Source organism: Oncorhynchus gorbuscha, linkage group LG05 (assembly GCF_021184085.1).
Source record: "Oncorhynchus gorbuscha isolate QuinsamMale2020 ecotype Even-year linkage group LG05, OgorEven_v1.0, whole genome shotgun sequence".
NCBI classification, from domain to species: domain Eukaryota; kingdom Metazoa; phylum Chordata; class Actinopteri; order Salmoniformes; family Salmonidae; genus Oncorhynchus; species Oncorhynchus gorbuscha.
In genome coordinates, this window is record NC_060177.1 from 83,494,108 (window position 1) to 83,512,931 (window position 18,824).

The following is an 18,824-nucleotide window of genomic DNA, read 5'->3' on the forward strand; positions in this document are numbered from 1 at the left end:
TCATTGCAAGATTTAGTTGGTTTAGGGTTTAGTGAATGATATGTCCCAAATACAATGCTTTTATTTTTAAAATATTTAGGACTAACTTATTCCTTGCCACCCATTTTGAAACTAACTGCAGCTCTTTGTTAATTGTTACAGTCATTTCAGTCGCTGTAGTAGCTGAGATTTAAAGTGTTGAGTCCTCCGCATCCATAGACACTCTGGAATTATTCAAAGCCAGTGGCATGTCGTTAGAAAAGATTGAAAAAAGTAAGGGGCCTAGACAGCCACTCTGGGGAATTCCTGGTTCTACCTGGATTATGTTGGAGAGGATTCCATTAAAGAACACCCGCTCTGTTCTGTTAGACAGGTAGTGGCAACCCTCCATTCAGGGCAGGTGGGGCTCTGACCGACATTTTTAGCAAAATAAATAAAATCTTATTGTTTTTGGGGGGGGGTTGTCTGTTTTGCATGTTATTTTGGCATAATACTTGTCACATACCAGTTTGCAAACAATGTTAAATATATATATATATATATATATCATTGACTTAATTAAGCCGCATACAAACATGGTCTCTTTTGTGCTTTCTTGAGTAAGGCAGCTCCAGAATGCAGGTGTTTCAGTCTAATTCAGTGCTTTCTGTGGTGGTGGGGCAAGCCAGCAGAAAATACAGAGCGTTCTGCTGTGATTGGCTCAGTGTAATTATTTATTTTATTTAGAATGTATGCACACATGACTGTAAGTCGCTTTGGATAAAAGCGTCTGCTAAATGGCATATATTATTATTATATTATTATTCTACCAGGTAAGTTGACTGAGAACATGTTCTCATTTGCAGCAACAACCTGGGGAATAGTTACAGGGGAGAGGAGGGGATGAATGAGCCAATTGTAAACTGGGGATTATTAGGTGAATGTGATGGTTTGAGGGCCAGATTGGGAATTTAGCCAGGACACTGGGGTTAACACCCCTACTCTTATGATAAGTGCCATGGGATCTTTAATGACCTCAGAGAGTCAGGACACCTGTTTAACACCCCTACTCTTATGATAAGTGCCATGGGATCTTTAATGACCTCAGAGAGTCAGGACACCTGTTTAACATCCCAGTAGTGTCCCCAATCACTGACCTGTGGCATTGGGATATTTTTTTTAGACAAGAGGAAAGAGTGCCTCCTACTGGCCCTTCAACACCACTTCCAGCAGCATCTGGTCTCCCAGCCAGGAACTGACCAGGACAAACCATTTACATTTACATTTACATTTAAGTCATTTAGCAGACGCTCTTATCCAGAGCGACTTACAAATTGGTGCATTCACCTTATGAGATCCAGTGGAACAGTCACTTTACAATAGTGCATCTAAATCTTAAAGGGGGGGGGGGAATACTTATCCTATCCTAGGTATTCCTTAAAGAGGTGGGGTTTCAGGTGTCTCCGGAAAGTGGTGATTGACTCCACTGTCCTGGCGTCGTGAGGGAGTTTGTTCCACCATTGGGGGGCCAGAGCAGCGAACAGCTTTGACTGGGCTGAGCGGGAGCTGTACTTCCTCAGTGGTAGGGAGGCGAGCAGGCCAGAGGTGGATGAACGCAGTGCCCTTGTTTGGGTGTAGGGCCTGATCAGAGCCTGGAGGTACTGAGGTGCCGTTCCCCTCACAGCTCCGTAGGCAAGCACCATGGTCTTGTAGCGGATGCGAGCTTCAACTGGAAGCCAGTGGAGAGAACGGAGGAGCGGGGTGACGTGAGAGAACTTGGGAAGGTTGAACACCAGACGGACTGCGGCGTTCTGGATGAGTTGAAGGGGTTTAATGGCACAGGCAGGGAGCCCAGCCAACAGCGAGTTGCAGTAATCCAGACGGGAGATGACAAGTGCCTGGATTAGGACCTGCGCCGCTTCCTGTGTGAGGCAGGGTCGTACTCTGCGGATGTTGTAGAGCATGAACCTACAGGAACGGGCCACCGCCTTGATGTTGGTTGAGAACGACAGGGTGTTGTCCAGGATCACACCAAGGTTCTTAGCGCTCTGTGAGGAGGACACAATGGAGTTGTCAACCGTGATGGCGAGATCATGGAACGGGCAGTCCTTCCCCGGGAGGAAGAGCAGCTCCGTCTTGCCGAGGTTCAGCTTGAGGTGGTGATCCGTCATCCACACTGATATGTCTGCCAGACATGCAGAGATGCGATTCGCCACCTGGTCATCGCAAACCCTGCTTAGCTTCAGAAGCAAGCCAGCAATGGTATGCAGGATTGTATGCTGCTGGGATAAATGTAATGCCACTCCTGGGAGACTACGTCACCGCCAAATCTAAGGGTAGAACTAGAAAATTCTAGCCCCTTGGGTGCTGCTATAGAGTTACATTGGAAGTGCCCCTCCAAGAAGGCTCAAAGGTCATTGACCACAGATAAAATTACGTTAAATCACATTACATCTACAGTAGCTTTGGACTGATCATGTCAACATCATACTTTCAAAATCTTAGCTAGCAGTCATCATCATGAATCAAGTCGACAATCTACTGGCAAATCCTTTTTAATCCTTGTCATATGAATAGAAATACTGAAGAGAAATTATAGATAAAGGGTATCGGTGCTCATCTGCCACTGCACATGAGCATTATTCGCAAATTCAACAGTGAGTGGTTTGGAAGGAATCAGTGACAGTGGCTAACTGCAAGCATTGCAAAGCAATCACTAGCCTGTTATTCAGTGGAGTAGCTGTGTGGTCCCAAATCTGGGATTAAGGGACTCTTTTCCATGTTTAAAATGATAAACATTCAACATTGGCTATGCTGTCAATGAATCATGATTTGTACTGTGCCCAAAACATCTGTTAACTTGACTTCAGTGAGTTCAAGATAACTGGGAAGTCGGGAATAAACGAGCTCCAATTGGAAAAATATGATATGAATGGTCATCCAACTCAGAATTGTAAATCCGGCATCTTTCTAGAGCTACGACCTGAAGATCAATGACATCATCATGATTCGATTTAGCTTTTTTCTGAGATCCCAGTTATTTTGAAATCACCATAACTCCAGAGAATGCCAGACTTTGATGACAATATTTGCCCATGAAGGACCACCATGCCACCTTCCTGTTCAAGTGAGCACCGCACAACAAGGGGGGTCCAAAAATGTATGCTGCTGCATAAATTATGTAATATACCAGGGAGATATATGTATACTGTAGCTAAGAAAGTAATACTAAGTGTATGTTGTGTAGTAAACTGTTAGTAGCCCATGTACCTCACCCTAATCATTTGGTTTATTTACCCCTCTTAATTTCACCTACTGTTCTGACTTGATGGTGCACATGCAGCCTATAACCTGTTTTAGAGAAATGTAATAATTGAATATTGTAAGAGCTTTCATTGTCTGCTTATATGCCCCCTTTATTTATCCTATGGTTCTGACTTGGTGTACAGGGAGAACACCAAGGATGCCCCATGTTCTGAATACTGTCACTGTACATTTGAAAAGTGCTAAACAAATAGTTATATAGACTATGGCTGTCCTAGCACGCTCATTAATGTCCTAATCGAAATTGCATCTTATCCTCTTATCGTTCCCCTATGCCATAGTTTGTACTTCTCAATTGTTATTAGAAACCACATTTGTTTAAGCAAGTCAGACATATCAGCTATATATATTTAAAAGGCAGTAAATTAGGCTGAATGAACTATTTCGCTGCCAGACAAGGCTCTGCTGATAGCCAGGTGTAGCGGTGGTAAGGTGTTTAGACAGCTGTTGGTACAGCTTTATTTAGGCCGTTTGTGAGCACCGTAGGTCACGGTTATAATGGTTGATGTGTTGTATTGTATAGTGTAGTGGCTTTGCTGGCATGCATTCTACTTTCTCTTTTTTTGCCCCACCAAGATGTGCATGCTAAAATCGCCACTGTAGACCGGTAACTCTTTATCCACGATATAGCAGGGGTGTAAAGCCAGAACACATGCGCGTTTCCAGCAGCAGACTATGATAAATTTCTATCAGCCAATCATCAGTCATAAGTGCGGTGCTTGTTGAATGTCCTTCTCTATAAGCGTGCTGAAAGTCTGTTGTCAATTTGTTTATTGTAAAATAGCATTGTATCTGGTCAAACACAATTTTTTCCAAAAATGTACTAAGGTTCGGTAAAAGGCTGATTGGTCGGCTATTTGAGCCAGTAAAGGGGGCTTTACTATTCTTGGGTAGCGGAATGACTTTAGCTTCCCTCCAGGCCTGAGGGAACACACTTTCTAGTAGACTTACATTTAATATGTGGCAAATAGGAGTGCCAATATTGTCCTCTATAAACCTCAGTAATTTCCCATCCAAGTTGTCAGACCACCGTGGCTTGTCATTGTTGATAGACAACAATCATTTCCGCACTTACGTTACGGAATTCAAATTGACAATGCTTGTCTTTCATAATTTGGTCAGATATACTTTGTGTATGTACAATTGAAATTACATTTGTTGACATCCTAACATATTAACCATGGCATGTTGATATATCACTACTATATGCAGCATACACTTGTCTTGTTGTTACTAACAACAGTGAATTGATTCCATAAAAATATTTAATTTTTAATTTTTAAATAACAATCTTCCAAATGTGCCCCTCCGGACGGTTTTGAGACGCTATTGACAGCTTTGGGTGATCTTGAAGTTCGGCCCCCTGCGCCAGAAAGGGGCGGACTTGTGGATTGAGGTAATCGGAGTAAACAGTAAAGATGGCGACGTCTGGAGCAGGAGATGGGTGCTCCAGCCTGAACGGGTTCGTTTCCGAGATAGAACAGAAACAATTTACAGACCTGCCAGCCGAATTACTTGAGTACATCTTATGCTTTCCTGTCCTCAAACATGTCGACATTTGCAACGTGTCCTGTAGCTGCAAGCGGCTACACGACGTTTGCCACGGCAGGGGGAAGGTCTGGGGACACCAGTACAAACTCAGGTAAACTGACATTATTATCATCTTGTTAGCTATCTTGCTAACTAGAGCTTTGACTCTCTAACGCTAATTGGCATCTAAATCGCAGTTTCCTCTCTAAAATATTAGATCTATTTCAGTACAGTCAGAACAGATCTGTTATAGCGAGCAAGCAAAGGGAGCTGTCTAACGGCGGTTGACTTTCTGCTGATGCACCACATTTGACATCACACAAAGCAGTGGGTACTATAGCCAGTTTAGCTAGGCAGCTGCACTAATAAAATGTCTCAGGCAAAATAACAATTTCACAATTATTGTCTTGTGCCGCTGAGGACAGCTATTGAAATTGTGTGACCTTGAACGGTGGGAAATACAATGATTGGACTGCAGGTCTTGTGTAACGTTAGTTGTTGTAAAAATCAGTTGGCTTGACATGGCACTTTGTTTTTCTCTGAGTCCCATGCAGTAACGTAGTGGTTCAGAATATATTGGTATTCTTTGAAGGTCACGAACTATCAGCATCACCGTTTCGATTATTATTATTTTTAAACATGAAATGCATTATGAAACGATGACTTCAAAATGTTTTTCTGAGCTTTTTAATGGCAATTCCACAGCCTAAACAGAAAATATCCCATTGTCTCTGATCAGGTCCACATTGGGTAGACATCAATAGAAACATAGGAAATTACTATGTATTATTTCAGTTGTGTATATTACTTAGTTTTTATTTGATTACTTTCTTAATTTTTCATTCCTTAAAAGTCACCATCTCATCTGCTCAGGCAGTAGCGGTCAGCCAGGCCATCTAGCATTGTCATCCCCATACTGTACTGTCTTTAGTCATCCTATTTATACTGAACAAAAATATAAATGCAACATGCAAGGAAGTTGTGATGTCTTTAGTAGTTAGCTACCGTGGTTGTCATTCTGACTTAGCCTAGCTATACTGAACTCAAATGTAAATGCAACATGCAAGGAAGTTGTGATGTCTTTAGTAGTTAGCTACCGTGGTTGTCATTCTGACTTAGCCTAGCTATACTGAACTCAAATGTAAATGCAACATGCAGCAATGTCAAAGATTTTACTGAGTTACAGTTAATCTAAGGAAATCACTCAATTATAAATAAATAAATTAGGCCCTAATCTATGAATTTTACATAACTGGGTAGGGGTGTGACCCTGGGTGGCCCTGGGAGGGCATATGCCCACCCACTTGGGAGCCAGGCCCAGCCAATCAGAATGAGTCACCCCCCCCCCCAAAAAGGGCTTTATTACAGACAATACTCCTTAGTTTCATCAGCTGTCCAGGCGGCTGGTCTCAGACGATCCTGCAGGTGAAGAATCTGGATGTGGATGTGGAGGTCCTGGGCTGGCGTGGTTACATATGAAGTCAGTTGGACTTATAGCCAACTTCTATAAAACGATGTTGGAAGGGGCTTATAACATTCCATTCTCTGGCAACAGCTCTGGTGGACATTCTGGCAGGCGGCATGCCAATTGCCCTCTCCCTCAACTTGAGTCATCTTTGGCATTGTGTTGTGTGACACAACTGCTCATTTTAGAGTGGCTGTTTATTGTCCCCAGCACAAGGTGGACCTGTGTAATAATCATGCTGTTTAATCAGCTTCTTGATATGCCACACCTGTCAGGTGGATGGAATATTTTGGCAAAGGAAAAATGCTCACTAACAGGGATGTAAACACATTTGTGCACAAAATGTGAGAGAAATAAGCTTTTTGTGCATATGGAAAATGTCTGGGATCTTTTCTTTCAGCTCATGAATCATGGGACCAACACTTTACGTGTTGCCTTTTTTATATTTTTGTTCAGTATAGCTAGGCTGCCAAAGTGTGCTGCAGAGCTGTCGGACAATCATTTTATGAGATCTACTTTGATGAAAAGGCATACTTTCACATTGTCTCTGGCCCTCTTGTCGTTGTTGTGTACGTTCCTCTCTCAGGTGGTCTGTGTGTATCTAACGTAACGTAGCAGATGTACAGGTGTGTTCTTCCAGAGATCTATCTAATGACGAGATGCTCATGTCTCCGCCCTAACAATGGGAGTCGTTGTCCCAAAGGTGGGAAGGCAGGTGACAAACTTAGGTCCAAAATAAACCCATAGAAACGCATTGGGGTTGTTTTGGACTGATTTTGGCGAGAGTAAAACCTTTTGCTTTGCCTCTTCCTCTCTGATCTGTCTGAACTGCAAAAACAACTGCTGCAAGGGATTATGACCATTGTTGTTAATTACTACGTTTCTGATCTGAACTAGGTTGAATATTTGCTTAATGAAAACAACTCCTTTAATCCCTGCACTCCACATGGTTCTTGATTTGATTTATTTTGTGAATGATTTGATTTCTCTCTAGAGAAATGTGTTGCTCTGTTCACACTGCTATGCTTTATCTTGGCCAGGTCGCAGTTGTAAATGAGAACTTGTTCTCAACTAGCCTACCTGGTTAAATAAAGGTGAAATAAAAAATACAAAAAAACAGAATTGAAGTAATTGAACCGACGTGGGCAATCGTTCAGCACTAAATTGAAGCCTAATGCAGATTGCAGACATTGGATGCTTTTGGATTGTTTTATTGTGAGTGATCATGTGTCAGACTGTCACACACCTCAAGTCAATACTTTATATGGCTAACTGTCTGCCTTAACTTTCTGACTGCAGTCCCTTTTCCTACACTCCCCAGATGGCCAAGATTGCAGAAGCATTACCGCCAGAACGAGTGCTGTGATTGGCTGAAAGAATACAGAACGCGGCACACTGTTGGTCTACAAATACGACGAACAGTTGTATCCATCTCCCAGAGATTCTTCACGGAAGTTGTAAGTGATGTCTTTAGTAGTAAGCTGCCATTGTTATTGTCATTCTGATTCAGCCTAGCTATACTGAACAAAAATATAAATGCAACAATTTCTAATGTTTTACTGATTTACAGTTCATATAAGGAAATCAGTACATTTTTAATATTCATTAGGCCCTAATCTATGGATTTCACATGACTGAGCAGGCCTAGAATTGCATTTAATATTTTTGCTCTGTGCACTTCGTGGAGACTGAAAGAGGTGTTACTAACATTGTAAAAAATTTGCATGAAAGATACTGTATTTATTGGCTATCCTAACCCCACCACATCAGGCTCAATGTGACTGGGCTGGCCTGATGGTGTATATGTGCATTGTGTGTGTGTGTTGAGCACATGCAAGCGTGTGTTACCTGCGCTGCGTGCATGTGCGTGTAGTGGTGTCTGTATTTGAGTGTGTGTGAGCTGGACTGGCCTCTAGCACTAACCCAGAGATCTGTAACGCAGCCTTGCGTTGGCCAGGTGCTGGGGGACAGCTTTGCTGAGATTGAGTCCCTCGGCGCCCCAGAGCACTTCTGTGAAGACGAGCTGCTCTCCATACTCAACTCAGACAGGAGGTAAGAACCATGTCCACACTCCAGTCCAGCACAACAACTATCTTTGGCCATTAATTCTGTGTTAATCCTCCCTGGAGCGTTTTAACAATGGACAATGAAAATCAGTTTTTCTCCCTCCTCTCTTGCCTTCTTTCTCATCACTCTCTCCCCAATCTATCTTTCTCTCTCATTTTCACCTCCCTTGCTCCATCCTTCTTTTGCTCTCTCTCCCTTGCTCACTCTTTCTCCTATCTCTCTTCACACTCTCTCTGCCTCCCATAGGAAAAGCCTGACACTGAAGTACTATGCAAAGAAAATCCTTTATTTCCTGCGCCAGAAGAACATCCTGAGGAGTTTAAAGATGTTTCTGGAGCAGCCTGCAGAGCAGCAGTCAGCCCTAGAGGGTGAGTCGTGGACGTGGAATGGGCCTAGCCATACACTACATTGCACTTAGGTTGATAATACACTTTCTTGACTTGCAGTGTAAACAAGGCAGTGGTGGAAGAAGTACCCAATTGTCATACTTGAGTACAAGTAAAGATATGTTAATAGAAAATGACTCCAGTGAAAGTCGCCCAGTAAAACTACTTCAGTAAAAGTCTAAAATGTTGTTTTAAATATACTTAAGTATGAAAAGTAAATGTAATTGATAATGTACTTAAGTATCAAAAGTAAAACTATAAATCATTTAAAATTCCTTATTTTAAGTAATCCACATTGCACCATTTTTTATTTTTAAAAATATATTTATGGCCTGCCAGGGGCACACTCCAACACAGTTTACAAATGAAGCATGTGTGTTTAGTGAGTCATCAGATCAGAGGCGGTAGGGATGACCAGGGATGTTCTCTTGATAAGTGCGTGAATTGGCCCATTTTCCTGCCCTGAAAAGCATTCAAAATGTAACGAGTACTTTTGGGTGTCAGGGAAAATGTTTGGAGTAAAAAGTGCATTCTTTTCTAATGTAGTGAAGTAAAAGTTTTCCAAAAATAAAAAATTGTCATGTAAAGTACAGATACCAAAAATAAAGACTTAAGTAGTACTTGAAAGTATTTTTACTTAAGTACTTTACACCACTCAAACAAAGTAACGCTGAATAATATGGACATAATAGCATACATGTGGAGTGGGCTTAGCCATACACTGCACTGCACACTGCACTGCACAATACACTCTTATCCTAGTGACTAGTGTTAACAAACTCAGAGAAACAGCTTGGTAAGCATTGTCTTCTTGTGAATAATGTTGGGAATCTTGGGCATAATGTTGGAAATAATGAGGTGTTTAGGGAAAAAAAAACAATGTCTGTGTTTCCCTCTGCATTGTGGTTTTTGAAAATAACAGAGTGAAACTGTTAAGGTCATAAGAATGAATGTGTATAACCAGCTTTTAACCGTGTATTTTTACAGTCTCCGATTGTCTCCTCTCCTGTTGTAGGAGCTCTGCTGGTAGACCAGTATTGTAACCCCCTGGCAGATGTGTCATTGGACGGTATATCCTCCCAGCTGGAGGAGATCACTGACAAGATCAAGAAGATGCTGCAGATAAAGAACCCCTCTCATCCAAGCCTGAGGGTCACACAAGGTTGGTCTGGACTGAGGAGTTGGAGAGAAACACATGTTCTCTCAGTGTCTCTTAGGAATGAATACAAAGAGCTTATTCCAAAGCAAAAAAACATAGTCTTCATGAGGATTTGAAGCAGAATAATTAGTCTGTCGTTTTGAGTCCATGCACGTTCATATTGACATACGATCCTTTTTTGTTCTGAAAATGCCAAACTTGATTTTAGAGTTAACTCGCCCTTTAAAATATCTAACCAGGTACAGTTGAAGTCGGAAGTTTACATACACCTTAGCCAAATACATTTAAACTCAGTTTTTCACAATTCCTGACATTTAATCCTAGTAAAAATTCCCTGTCTTAGGTCAGTTAGGATCACCACTTCATTTTTAAAAATTGCAATGTCAGAATAATAGTAGCGAGAATGATTTATTTCAGCTTTTATTTCTTTCATCACATTCCCAGTGGGTCAGAAGTTTACATACTCTCAATTAGTATTTGGCAGCATTGCCTTTAAATTGTTTAACATGGGTCAAACGTTTTGGGTAGCCTTCCACAAGCTTCCCACAATAAATTGGATGAATTTTGGCCCATTCCTCCTGACAGAGCTGGTGTAACTGAGTCAGGTTAGTATGCCTCATTTTCTATAGGATTGAGGTCAGGGCTTTGGGATGGCCACTCCAATACCTTGACTTTGTTGTCCTTAAGCCATTTTGCCACAACTTTGGAAGTATGCTTGGAGTCATTGTCCATTTGGAAGACCCATTTGCGACCAAGCTTTAACTTCCTGACTGATGTTTTGAGATGTTGCTTCAATATATCCACATCATTTTCCTCCCTCATGAAGCCATCTATTCACCCCCGTGCTTTACGGTTGGGATGATGTTCTTCGGCTTGCAAGCCTCCCCTTTTTGCCTCCAAACATAATGATGGTCATTATGGCCAAACAGTTCAATTTTTGTTTCATCAGACCAGAGGACATTTCTAGGGAAAGTACGATCTTTGTCACCATGTGCAGTTGCAAAGCGAAGTCTGGCTTTTTTATGGCGGTTTGGAGCAGTGGCTTCTTCCTTGCTGAGCGGCCTTTCAGGTTATGTCTATATAGGATTCGTTTTACTGTGGATATAGATACTTTTGTACCCGTTTCCTCCAGCATCTTCACAAGGTCCTTTGCTGTTGGTCTGGGATTGATTTGCACTTTTCGCACCAAAGTAAGTTAATCTCTAGAAGACAGAACAAGTATCCTTCCTGAGTGGTATGACGGCTGCGTGGTTCCATGGTGTTTATACTTGTGTACTATTGTTTGTACAGATGAACGTGGTACCTTCAGGCGTTTGGAAATTGCTCCCAAGGATGAACCAGACTTGTGGAGGTCTACAATTTTTCTGAGGTCTTGGCTAATTTATTTTGATTTTAATATGATGTCAAGCAAAAAATCACTGAGTTTGAAGGTAAGCCTTGAAATACATCCACAGGTTGACTCAAATGATGTCAATTAGCCTATCAGAATCTTCTAAAGCCATGACACAATTTTCTGGAATTTTCTGAGCTGTTTAAAGGCACAGTCAACTTAGTGTACGTAAACCTCTGACTCACTGGAATTGTGATACAGTGAATGATAAGTAAAATAATCTCTGTAAACATTTGTTGGAAAAATTACTTGTGTCATGCACCGACTTGCCAAATCTATAGTTTGGAAACAAGACATTTTGTGGAGTGGTTGAGAAACGAGTTTTAATGACTACAGAAAGTGTATGTAAACTTCCGACTTCATCTGTAGGTCTTGAGTGTAAGTATAATTTTGTTTAATTCTCAGCCCTATTCTTCACTGACGTACTTTACAATGTGATCCTGTTTTCTGATTGTGTCTGGTTCTAGGCGATTGTTCTGCTGTAGATGACTTTGATCTCCAGAGACAGGTGGTCGTTACCCTCAATGCTGTTTTATACGAGCAGCTTCAGTACAAGGGCAACGAGTGTGACTACTACAACCCTCTCAACTCCTATATACACCAGGTATGAGCTACTACAACCTTCAACTCCTATATACACCAGATATGAACTACTACAACCTTCAACTCCTATATACACCAGGCATGAGCTACTACAACCTTCAACTCCTATATACACCAGGCATGAGCTACTACAACCTTCAACTCCTATATACACCAGGTATGAGCTACTACAACCCTCTCAACTCCTACATACACCAGGTATGAGCTACTACAACCCTCTCAACTCCTACATACACCAGGTATGAGCTACTACAACCTTCAACTCCTACATACACCAGGTATGAGCTACTACAACCTTCAACTCCTATATACACCAGGTATGAGCTACTACAACCCTCTCAACTCCTATATACACCAGGTATGAGCTACTACAACCCTCTCAACATCTACATACACCAGGTACAGTAGCTCAGAGAGGTTATAGAGGACATGGATGATGATGTTTTCCTTGGCCAGTATTCGCAAAGCGTGTCAGAGTTTTAGTTCTGTGTGTCTTTTCAATCATGATGAATAACAGTAGGGGACAGGGGGACCTGATCCAAGATTAGCACTGTTACTCTGAGACCTTGTGAAAATGGGCCCTGGACTTGATTATTCAAATAAAGTGAAAGTCTATATAGGACCTTTTTATAATGCTATATCAATCAACTAAGAAACATGACAGACATTACGTGGTTCTCATACTCCCATGTCTCCTCCCTACGTAGGTGTTGCTCCGCCGGACAGGCATTCCCATCAGCCTCTCTGTCCTTTACATGACGCTGGCCAGGAAACTGGGGGTTCAACTGGAGCCTGTCAACTTCCCCAATCACTTCCTGCTTCGCTGGTGCCAGCAACAAAGAAGGTAAGGGGCCAAAGTCTGAGAGGAAGTGAATGGAAGGCAAATGCATCTTTAGTGATCAAGGACTATACGTTTTTCCATCCACTGGCATAGTTGTGCATAGAGACAATCATACAATTAATTGATCTTGATGGGATAGTTTAACGTTTAGCTTTCAACTAGTTCATGATTGGGTGAAATTCAGTATTGCGCTCCCAAAATGCTTGTTTTCAATATACCCAATGTAGCATTGTCTGCATTGCATGCCAGAAACCGCGTCAAAGTAACATGTTTGTACTGGTATTGATAAAACCTCATGTCTCATTCAGGAGTGGGGACATCTATGATTTTGTGTACATTGACGCCTTCGGTAAAGGCAAGCAGCTGACGGCTAAGGAGTGCGAGTACCTCATTGGTCATCAGGTGACTGCAGACTACTACAATGCCATCAGTACAACAGAAGTGCTGTTAAGGATGGTGGGAAATCTGCTGAACATCGGCAAACGAGGGTAAGACTTATGAACATAGGAATGTTTTTTTTCGGACTAATATATAATTGATGCTTTTCTGACATCAGAATTTCCAACCGTACATCATGGAATTGAATCAATCCAAATGTTTCTTTTTTTTCCTGATTTTTCTATGTTGTCCTCAGGATCTCATCCTTGAGGTAATGTTAGAGTTGGTCAAAAATAAATTCCTACACTCAGCTGTTGCTGTTGTGGTATGAAACAACACTGTGTATCACTGTGCTATGTCATGCAGGGAGGGCAATGAAAAATCCTACCAGCTGCTGAGAGACTCTCTGGATCTCTACCTCACCATCAACCCAGACAACGTTCAGTACCTTCTACTACAGGCCAGACTCTACTTCCACCTGGGCATCTGGCCTGAGAAGGTTAGCATGATATTTCAACACGGCATATCTACATTTACATCTTGGTAATTTAGCAGACGCTCTTATCCAGAGCGACTCCCCCATAACCCTGGCGTTGCAAGCGCCATGCTCTACCAACTGAGCCCCACGAAACCCAAATACACTACAAGGCCAAAAAGTAGGTGGACACCCCTTCATATTTGTGGATTCGGCTATTTCATCCACACCCGTTGCTGACCGGTGTATAAAATCGAGCACACAGCCATGAAATCTCCATAGACAAATAATGGCAGTAGAATGGCCTTACTGAAGAGCTCGGTGACTTTCAACATTGCACCTTCATCGGATGCCACCTGTCCAACAAGTCAGTTCGTTACATTTCTGCCCTGTTAGAGCTGCCCCGGTCAACTGTAAGTGCTGTTATTGTGAAGTGGAAACGTCTAGGAGCAACAACGGCTAAGCCGCAAGGTTTTAGGCCACACAAGCTCATAGAACTGTACCGCCGAGTGCTGAAGCGCGTATGGTGTAAAAATCGTCTGTCGTCGGTTGCAACTGCTCGTCGGAAGCTTTATGAAATGGGTTTCCATGGCCGAGCAGCCGCACACATGCCTAAGATCCCCATGCACAATGCCAAGTGTCGGCTTGAGTGGTGTAAAGCTCAACACGTGTTCTCTGTAGTGATGAATCACTCTTTACCATCTTGCAGTCCGACAGAGGAATCTAGATTTGGCGGATGCCAAAAGAACGCTACCTGCCCAAATGCATAATGCCAACTGTAAAGTTTGTTGGAGAAGGAATAATGGTCTGGGGCTGTTTTTCATGGTTCGGGACCCTTAATTCCAGTGAAGGGAAATCTTAATGCTACAGCATACAAAGACATTCTAGACAATTCTGTGCGTCCAACTTTGTGGCAACAGTTTGGGGAAAGCCCTTGTGCCCCTGTTTCAGCATGATAATGCCCCATGCACAAAGCGAGGTCCATACAGAAATGTTCAGTGTGGGAAAACTTGGCTCAACCCCATGGAAAACTTGGCTCAACCCCATCGAACACTTTTTTCCAACATCGAGTGGAAAGTCTTCCCAGAAGAGTGGAGGCTGTTATGGTAGCAAAGGGAGGACCAACTCTATAATAATGACCATGATTTTGGAATGAGATGTTTGACGAGCAGGTGTCCACATACTTTTGCCCATGTAGTGTACATGTAATTGGACCAAATGGATTTATGCTGGCTTTGATACTGGCTTTGATACTGCAGATTTTTGGGGGGGAAAAAAACAACAAAAATTGGTCTGCCTTTCTTTTTTTTTAAAGTTGTATTGTCACATACACCAGATATGTCCAGTGAAATGTGTTGTTTTATACGGCACCCCTGGAGCAAATAAGGGTGCCTTACTCAAGGGCACATAGGCAGATCATTTTTTTCGCCTCGTCTGCTCAAGTTTTCGAACCAGCAGCCTTTTAGTTACTGGCCCAATGCTCTAACCATTAACTTGCCTCTACCTGCTTACTACAGTCCAGAGCAGAGGACAAGCTTTCCCCAACTGATAATGACTGGTGTCTGACCCCTCTCCTGCCTCTTCCAGGTCCTCGACATCCTGCAGCACATCCAGGCGTTGGACCCGTCCCAACATGGGGCAGTGGGTTATCTGGTACAACACACCCTGGAACACATCCAACACAAGAAACACCCTGTAGATCCAGAGGTGAAGAGACGCAGCGCCCCCGAACACCTAGAGCTGCAGTACAGTGTAGGCCTCATCATGAAACACAAGAGGTGTGTCTGAGCAGTCAGTCTGTCCGAGCAGCCTGTCTGCCTGCCTGCTTCCTGTCCGAGCAAACAGTCCGTCTGCATGTCTGTTTGTTTATCCATTCCGTCTATTAATCCCTCAATCTTTCCATCTGTTTGTCCTTTCATCCATCCCTGAATCAGCTGTTTGTCCTCCACCACCCTCTATCTGGGTAAAGCTGCCATCCTCTGCTGTTGATTAACACTGTCAATGTAAAACTACTGTACTCTGTTGAATGGCAGAATAGCTATTTATGGAATAATACTTTTTATTATAATCATTGTGATTTATAAACCTGTAGACCTGTGGTCCTTCTGTAGCTCAGTTGGTAGAGCATGGCGCTTGTAACGCCAGGGTAGTGGGTTCGATTCCCGGGACCACCCATACGTAGAATGTATGCACACATGACTGTAAGTCGCTTAGCGTCTGCTAAATGGCATATTATTATTATTATTATTATTAGTGTGCCCTTTCCCCATGTGTGACACTGTGTGACTGTCCCCTTCTCTCCAGGTCTGGCTATAACTGTGCAATCTATGGCTGGGACCCCAAGTGCACCATGAGCCAGGAGTGGATTACCACCATGAGGGTCCACCAGCTGTCCAGCGGTGCTAACCAGCCCTTCTACAACGTCTTAGTGCAGGATGGCACCTGCCGATACGCTGCCCAGGGTACATCTATACCAGAGACATTATCTTTCAGTGACATGTACAGTATGTCATTCTTAATGTCAGGGCAGTGGTAGTTTGTTAAGGAGGCATTCTGAGAAGAAACATGACAAATGTAATACTTGAAATGCTTATTGAAGAGTTATACATGCTGGATGAGTAAGGTGCTGCTAAGTAGTAGGCCTATATACTTTCAAATGTACACAGAATATGCAGCTATCTTGTACAGTAACTTGCCTCGGCTCAGTTTGAGACTTCCTATTAAATGATACTATACTTAGTATCTTTATGCCTCTTTTTTCTCTCGTCTCCTAGAAAATCTAGAGCCCCATTCTGCCCCTCTGGAGATTGCTCACCCGGAGGTGGGACGCTACTTCTCAGAGTTCCATGACAGCCACTATGTTGCCAACGAGGAGCTGCAGACACGCTACCCAGAGGACATGGCAGAGACCCTGGGCACCGTACGGGACCTCTACCACAGACTGATGCCCAGCCCAGTGCAACAGGAGAGCCCCAATGGCCCAGAGGGACCTTCCCAGGAGAACCAGGACACCATGCCCACATAGCTAAGCCTTCACTACTCCTCGGCCCCATTCAAAACAACCCCTAGTTCCTACCACCTAGGCACAGGTACATCTGAAAGGATTGGATGTGTATAAACAATATGGCAGAATTACAACTAGCCTGTCATAGGGAAGATTGTAGCTACTACTAGCCTAACCTAATGTGGAAAGATGCCTGAGCGGAGTCCTCACTTCTGTTTTTCAGGGGAAATGGAAGTTAGGTTGAAAATACTTTATCCCTGAAAACCAGACATCCGCTTTCAGCCAATGCCGCTAAGGGTGCTACTAGCCTATTGTGTGGCAGGTTGGCGCTACGACTAGCCTTTCATAGGACAGGGAGGCATTACTACTAGCCTATTATAGGGCAGGGTGGAGCTACTACTAGGGTCTAGGGGTTGTTTCTGGACAGGGCCCTCTGTTCCCCATCCAGTTCCATTACTTGACACAACATCCTGTCCCCAAAACCATCAGGGACGTCGGTATTCACAGAGTCTGAGTAGAAAGTGCTGATCTACAATCAGGTTCTCCACCTGTCCATATTATCTTATTCATTATGATCTTAAGGGCAAAACTGGTCCTAGATCAGCGCTCTTACTCTTGAGAAGCTTATTTTGAATACTGACCCGTTAATTCTTCAGTACCTGGATCATGTGCTGTACCACCGCCTGCCAACCAACACCAGTCAAAGCCAAAGCCTCCTTTCTCTCTCTAACTTCATGAAGACTTACTGAGATCAAAACACTTACTCTCTCTCCACCACAATATACTTTCTCCAACATCTGTCAAGAAGAGGTCTTCCTAGACTTGACTCCCTAGTCTCTCTACCCCTTTCCACTTCCACATGAAACAATATAAAAAAATTACTTTACAGTATGAAACAATATGGAAATGAACCTTGCAGTATGAAAATGAGCCTTGCAGTCTGAAATGATATGAAAATGAACCTTGCAGTATTGAAAATGAGCCTTGCAGTCTGAAATGATATGAAAATGAACCTTGCAGTATTGAAAATGAGCCTTGCAGTCTGAAATGATATGAAAATGAACCTTGCAGTATTGAAAATGAGCCTTGCAGTCTGAAATGATATGGAAATGAACCTTGCAGTCTGAAATGATATGAAAATGAACCTTGCAGTATTGAAAATGAGCCTTGCAGTCTGAAACGATATGAAAATGAACCTTGCAGTGTGAAAATGAGCCTTGCAGTCTGAAACGATATGGAAATGAGCCTTGCAGTCTGAAACGATATGAAAATGAACCTTGCAGTGTGAAAATGAGCCTTGCAGTCTGAAACGATATGGAAATGAACCTTGCAGTCTGAAACAATATGAAAATTAACTTTACAGTATTAAACAATATGAAAATGAGTGTTACAGTATGAAAATGAGTGTTACAGTATGAAAAGATATGAGCGTTCCAGTTTCTCCTCACACATTTTGAGTTGAATACATTCAGTTGTTCAACTGACAAGGTGTCCCTCTTTTCTTCTGTCACATTACATTATAATAATGATTCATGCACTTATGAAAGGATGACTTTCACATTTCTAGAACGTGTTATTAAAAAATGCTGTATATTTACAAGTAAAACATTGCAGGACTACAATGACTTGAAACAGGAATGGGTTGCCAGACTTAATAAATATAAATCAAATGTTTCTTTTGGTCTTGACTGTGTTTTCTGTTATTTCTTCTAGAATGTTCTCTGACTTGAGAATATAGTAGGTATATGTTTTTGAAAGATGGTCCTTTTAGCTCAAAGCATGGCGCTTGTAACGCCAAGTGGGTTCGATCCCCGGGACCACCCATACGTAGAATGTATGCACACATGACTGTAAGTCGCTTTGGATAAAAGCGACTAAATGCATATATTTTATTATTATTATATTAGATAAGGGTTAACGTTCAATGACAATGCCTTTTACTACACGCAAAGATTACATTTGAAATTAAAGTCTCATTCTGCTATTAATGACTGATTGTGCATCCGTCACATTACCAGTAATTAATTCAAGGACACAGTCGATTCATTCTGAATTGACTCGTGTAAAAAAAAATCGATATATATTCCTCCACTATGGTACACTGTTTTAGGACCTTGGGGAAGTCAGCACAGCGTCTCTCCCAATGGACCATAAAGAGTATGTTACTAACTTCCTTATGAAAGCAGAGGAAAGAGCTTCTTGGTACTAGTGAGGACAGTACAACTCAAGTAGTTTTACCTGCGG

At 42.4% G+C, this 18,824-nt stretch overlaps 1 protein-coding gene across 3 annotated transcripts; it reads left to right on the forward strand.

Moving 5' to 3' along the window:
- The first annotated feature begins 4,663 nt into the window (after positions 1–4,663).
- On the forward strand, positions 4,664–18,254 carry LOC124036580 (F-box only protein 21-like). Of its 3 annotated transcripts, none has more exons than XM_046351322.1 (13): positions 4,664–4,924; positions 7,599–7,734; positions 8,220–8,329; positions 8,591–8,712; positions 9,746–9,892; positions 11,747–11,883; positions 12,590–12,726; positions 13,032–13,211; positions 13,358–13,372; positions 13,468–13,600; positions 15,164–15,354; positions 15,881–16,038; positions 16,351–18,254. In XM_046351322.1, the coding sequence occupies exons 1-13, from the start codon at positions 4,701–4,703 to the stop codon at positions 16,599–16,601; spliced, it is 1,941 nt and encodes a 646-aa protein (XP_046207278.1). In that variant the 5' UTR covers positions 4,664–4,700; the 3' UTR covers positions 16,602–18,254. The 3 variants fall into 3 exon arrangements, with proteins under 3 accessions (XP_046207278.1, XP_046207280.1, XP_046207279.1); XM_046351324.1 differs by having other exon boundaries at positions 8,235–8,329; XM_046351323.1 differs by lacking the exon at positions 13,358–13,372 and having other exon boundaries at positions 4,665–4,924.
- Positions 18,255–18,824: the final 570 nt, after the last annotated feature.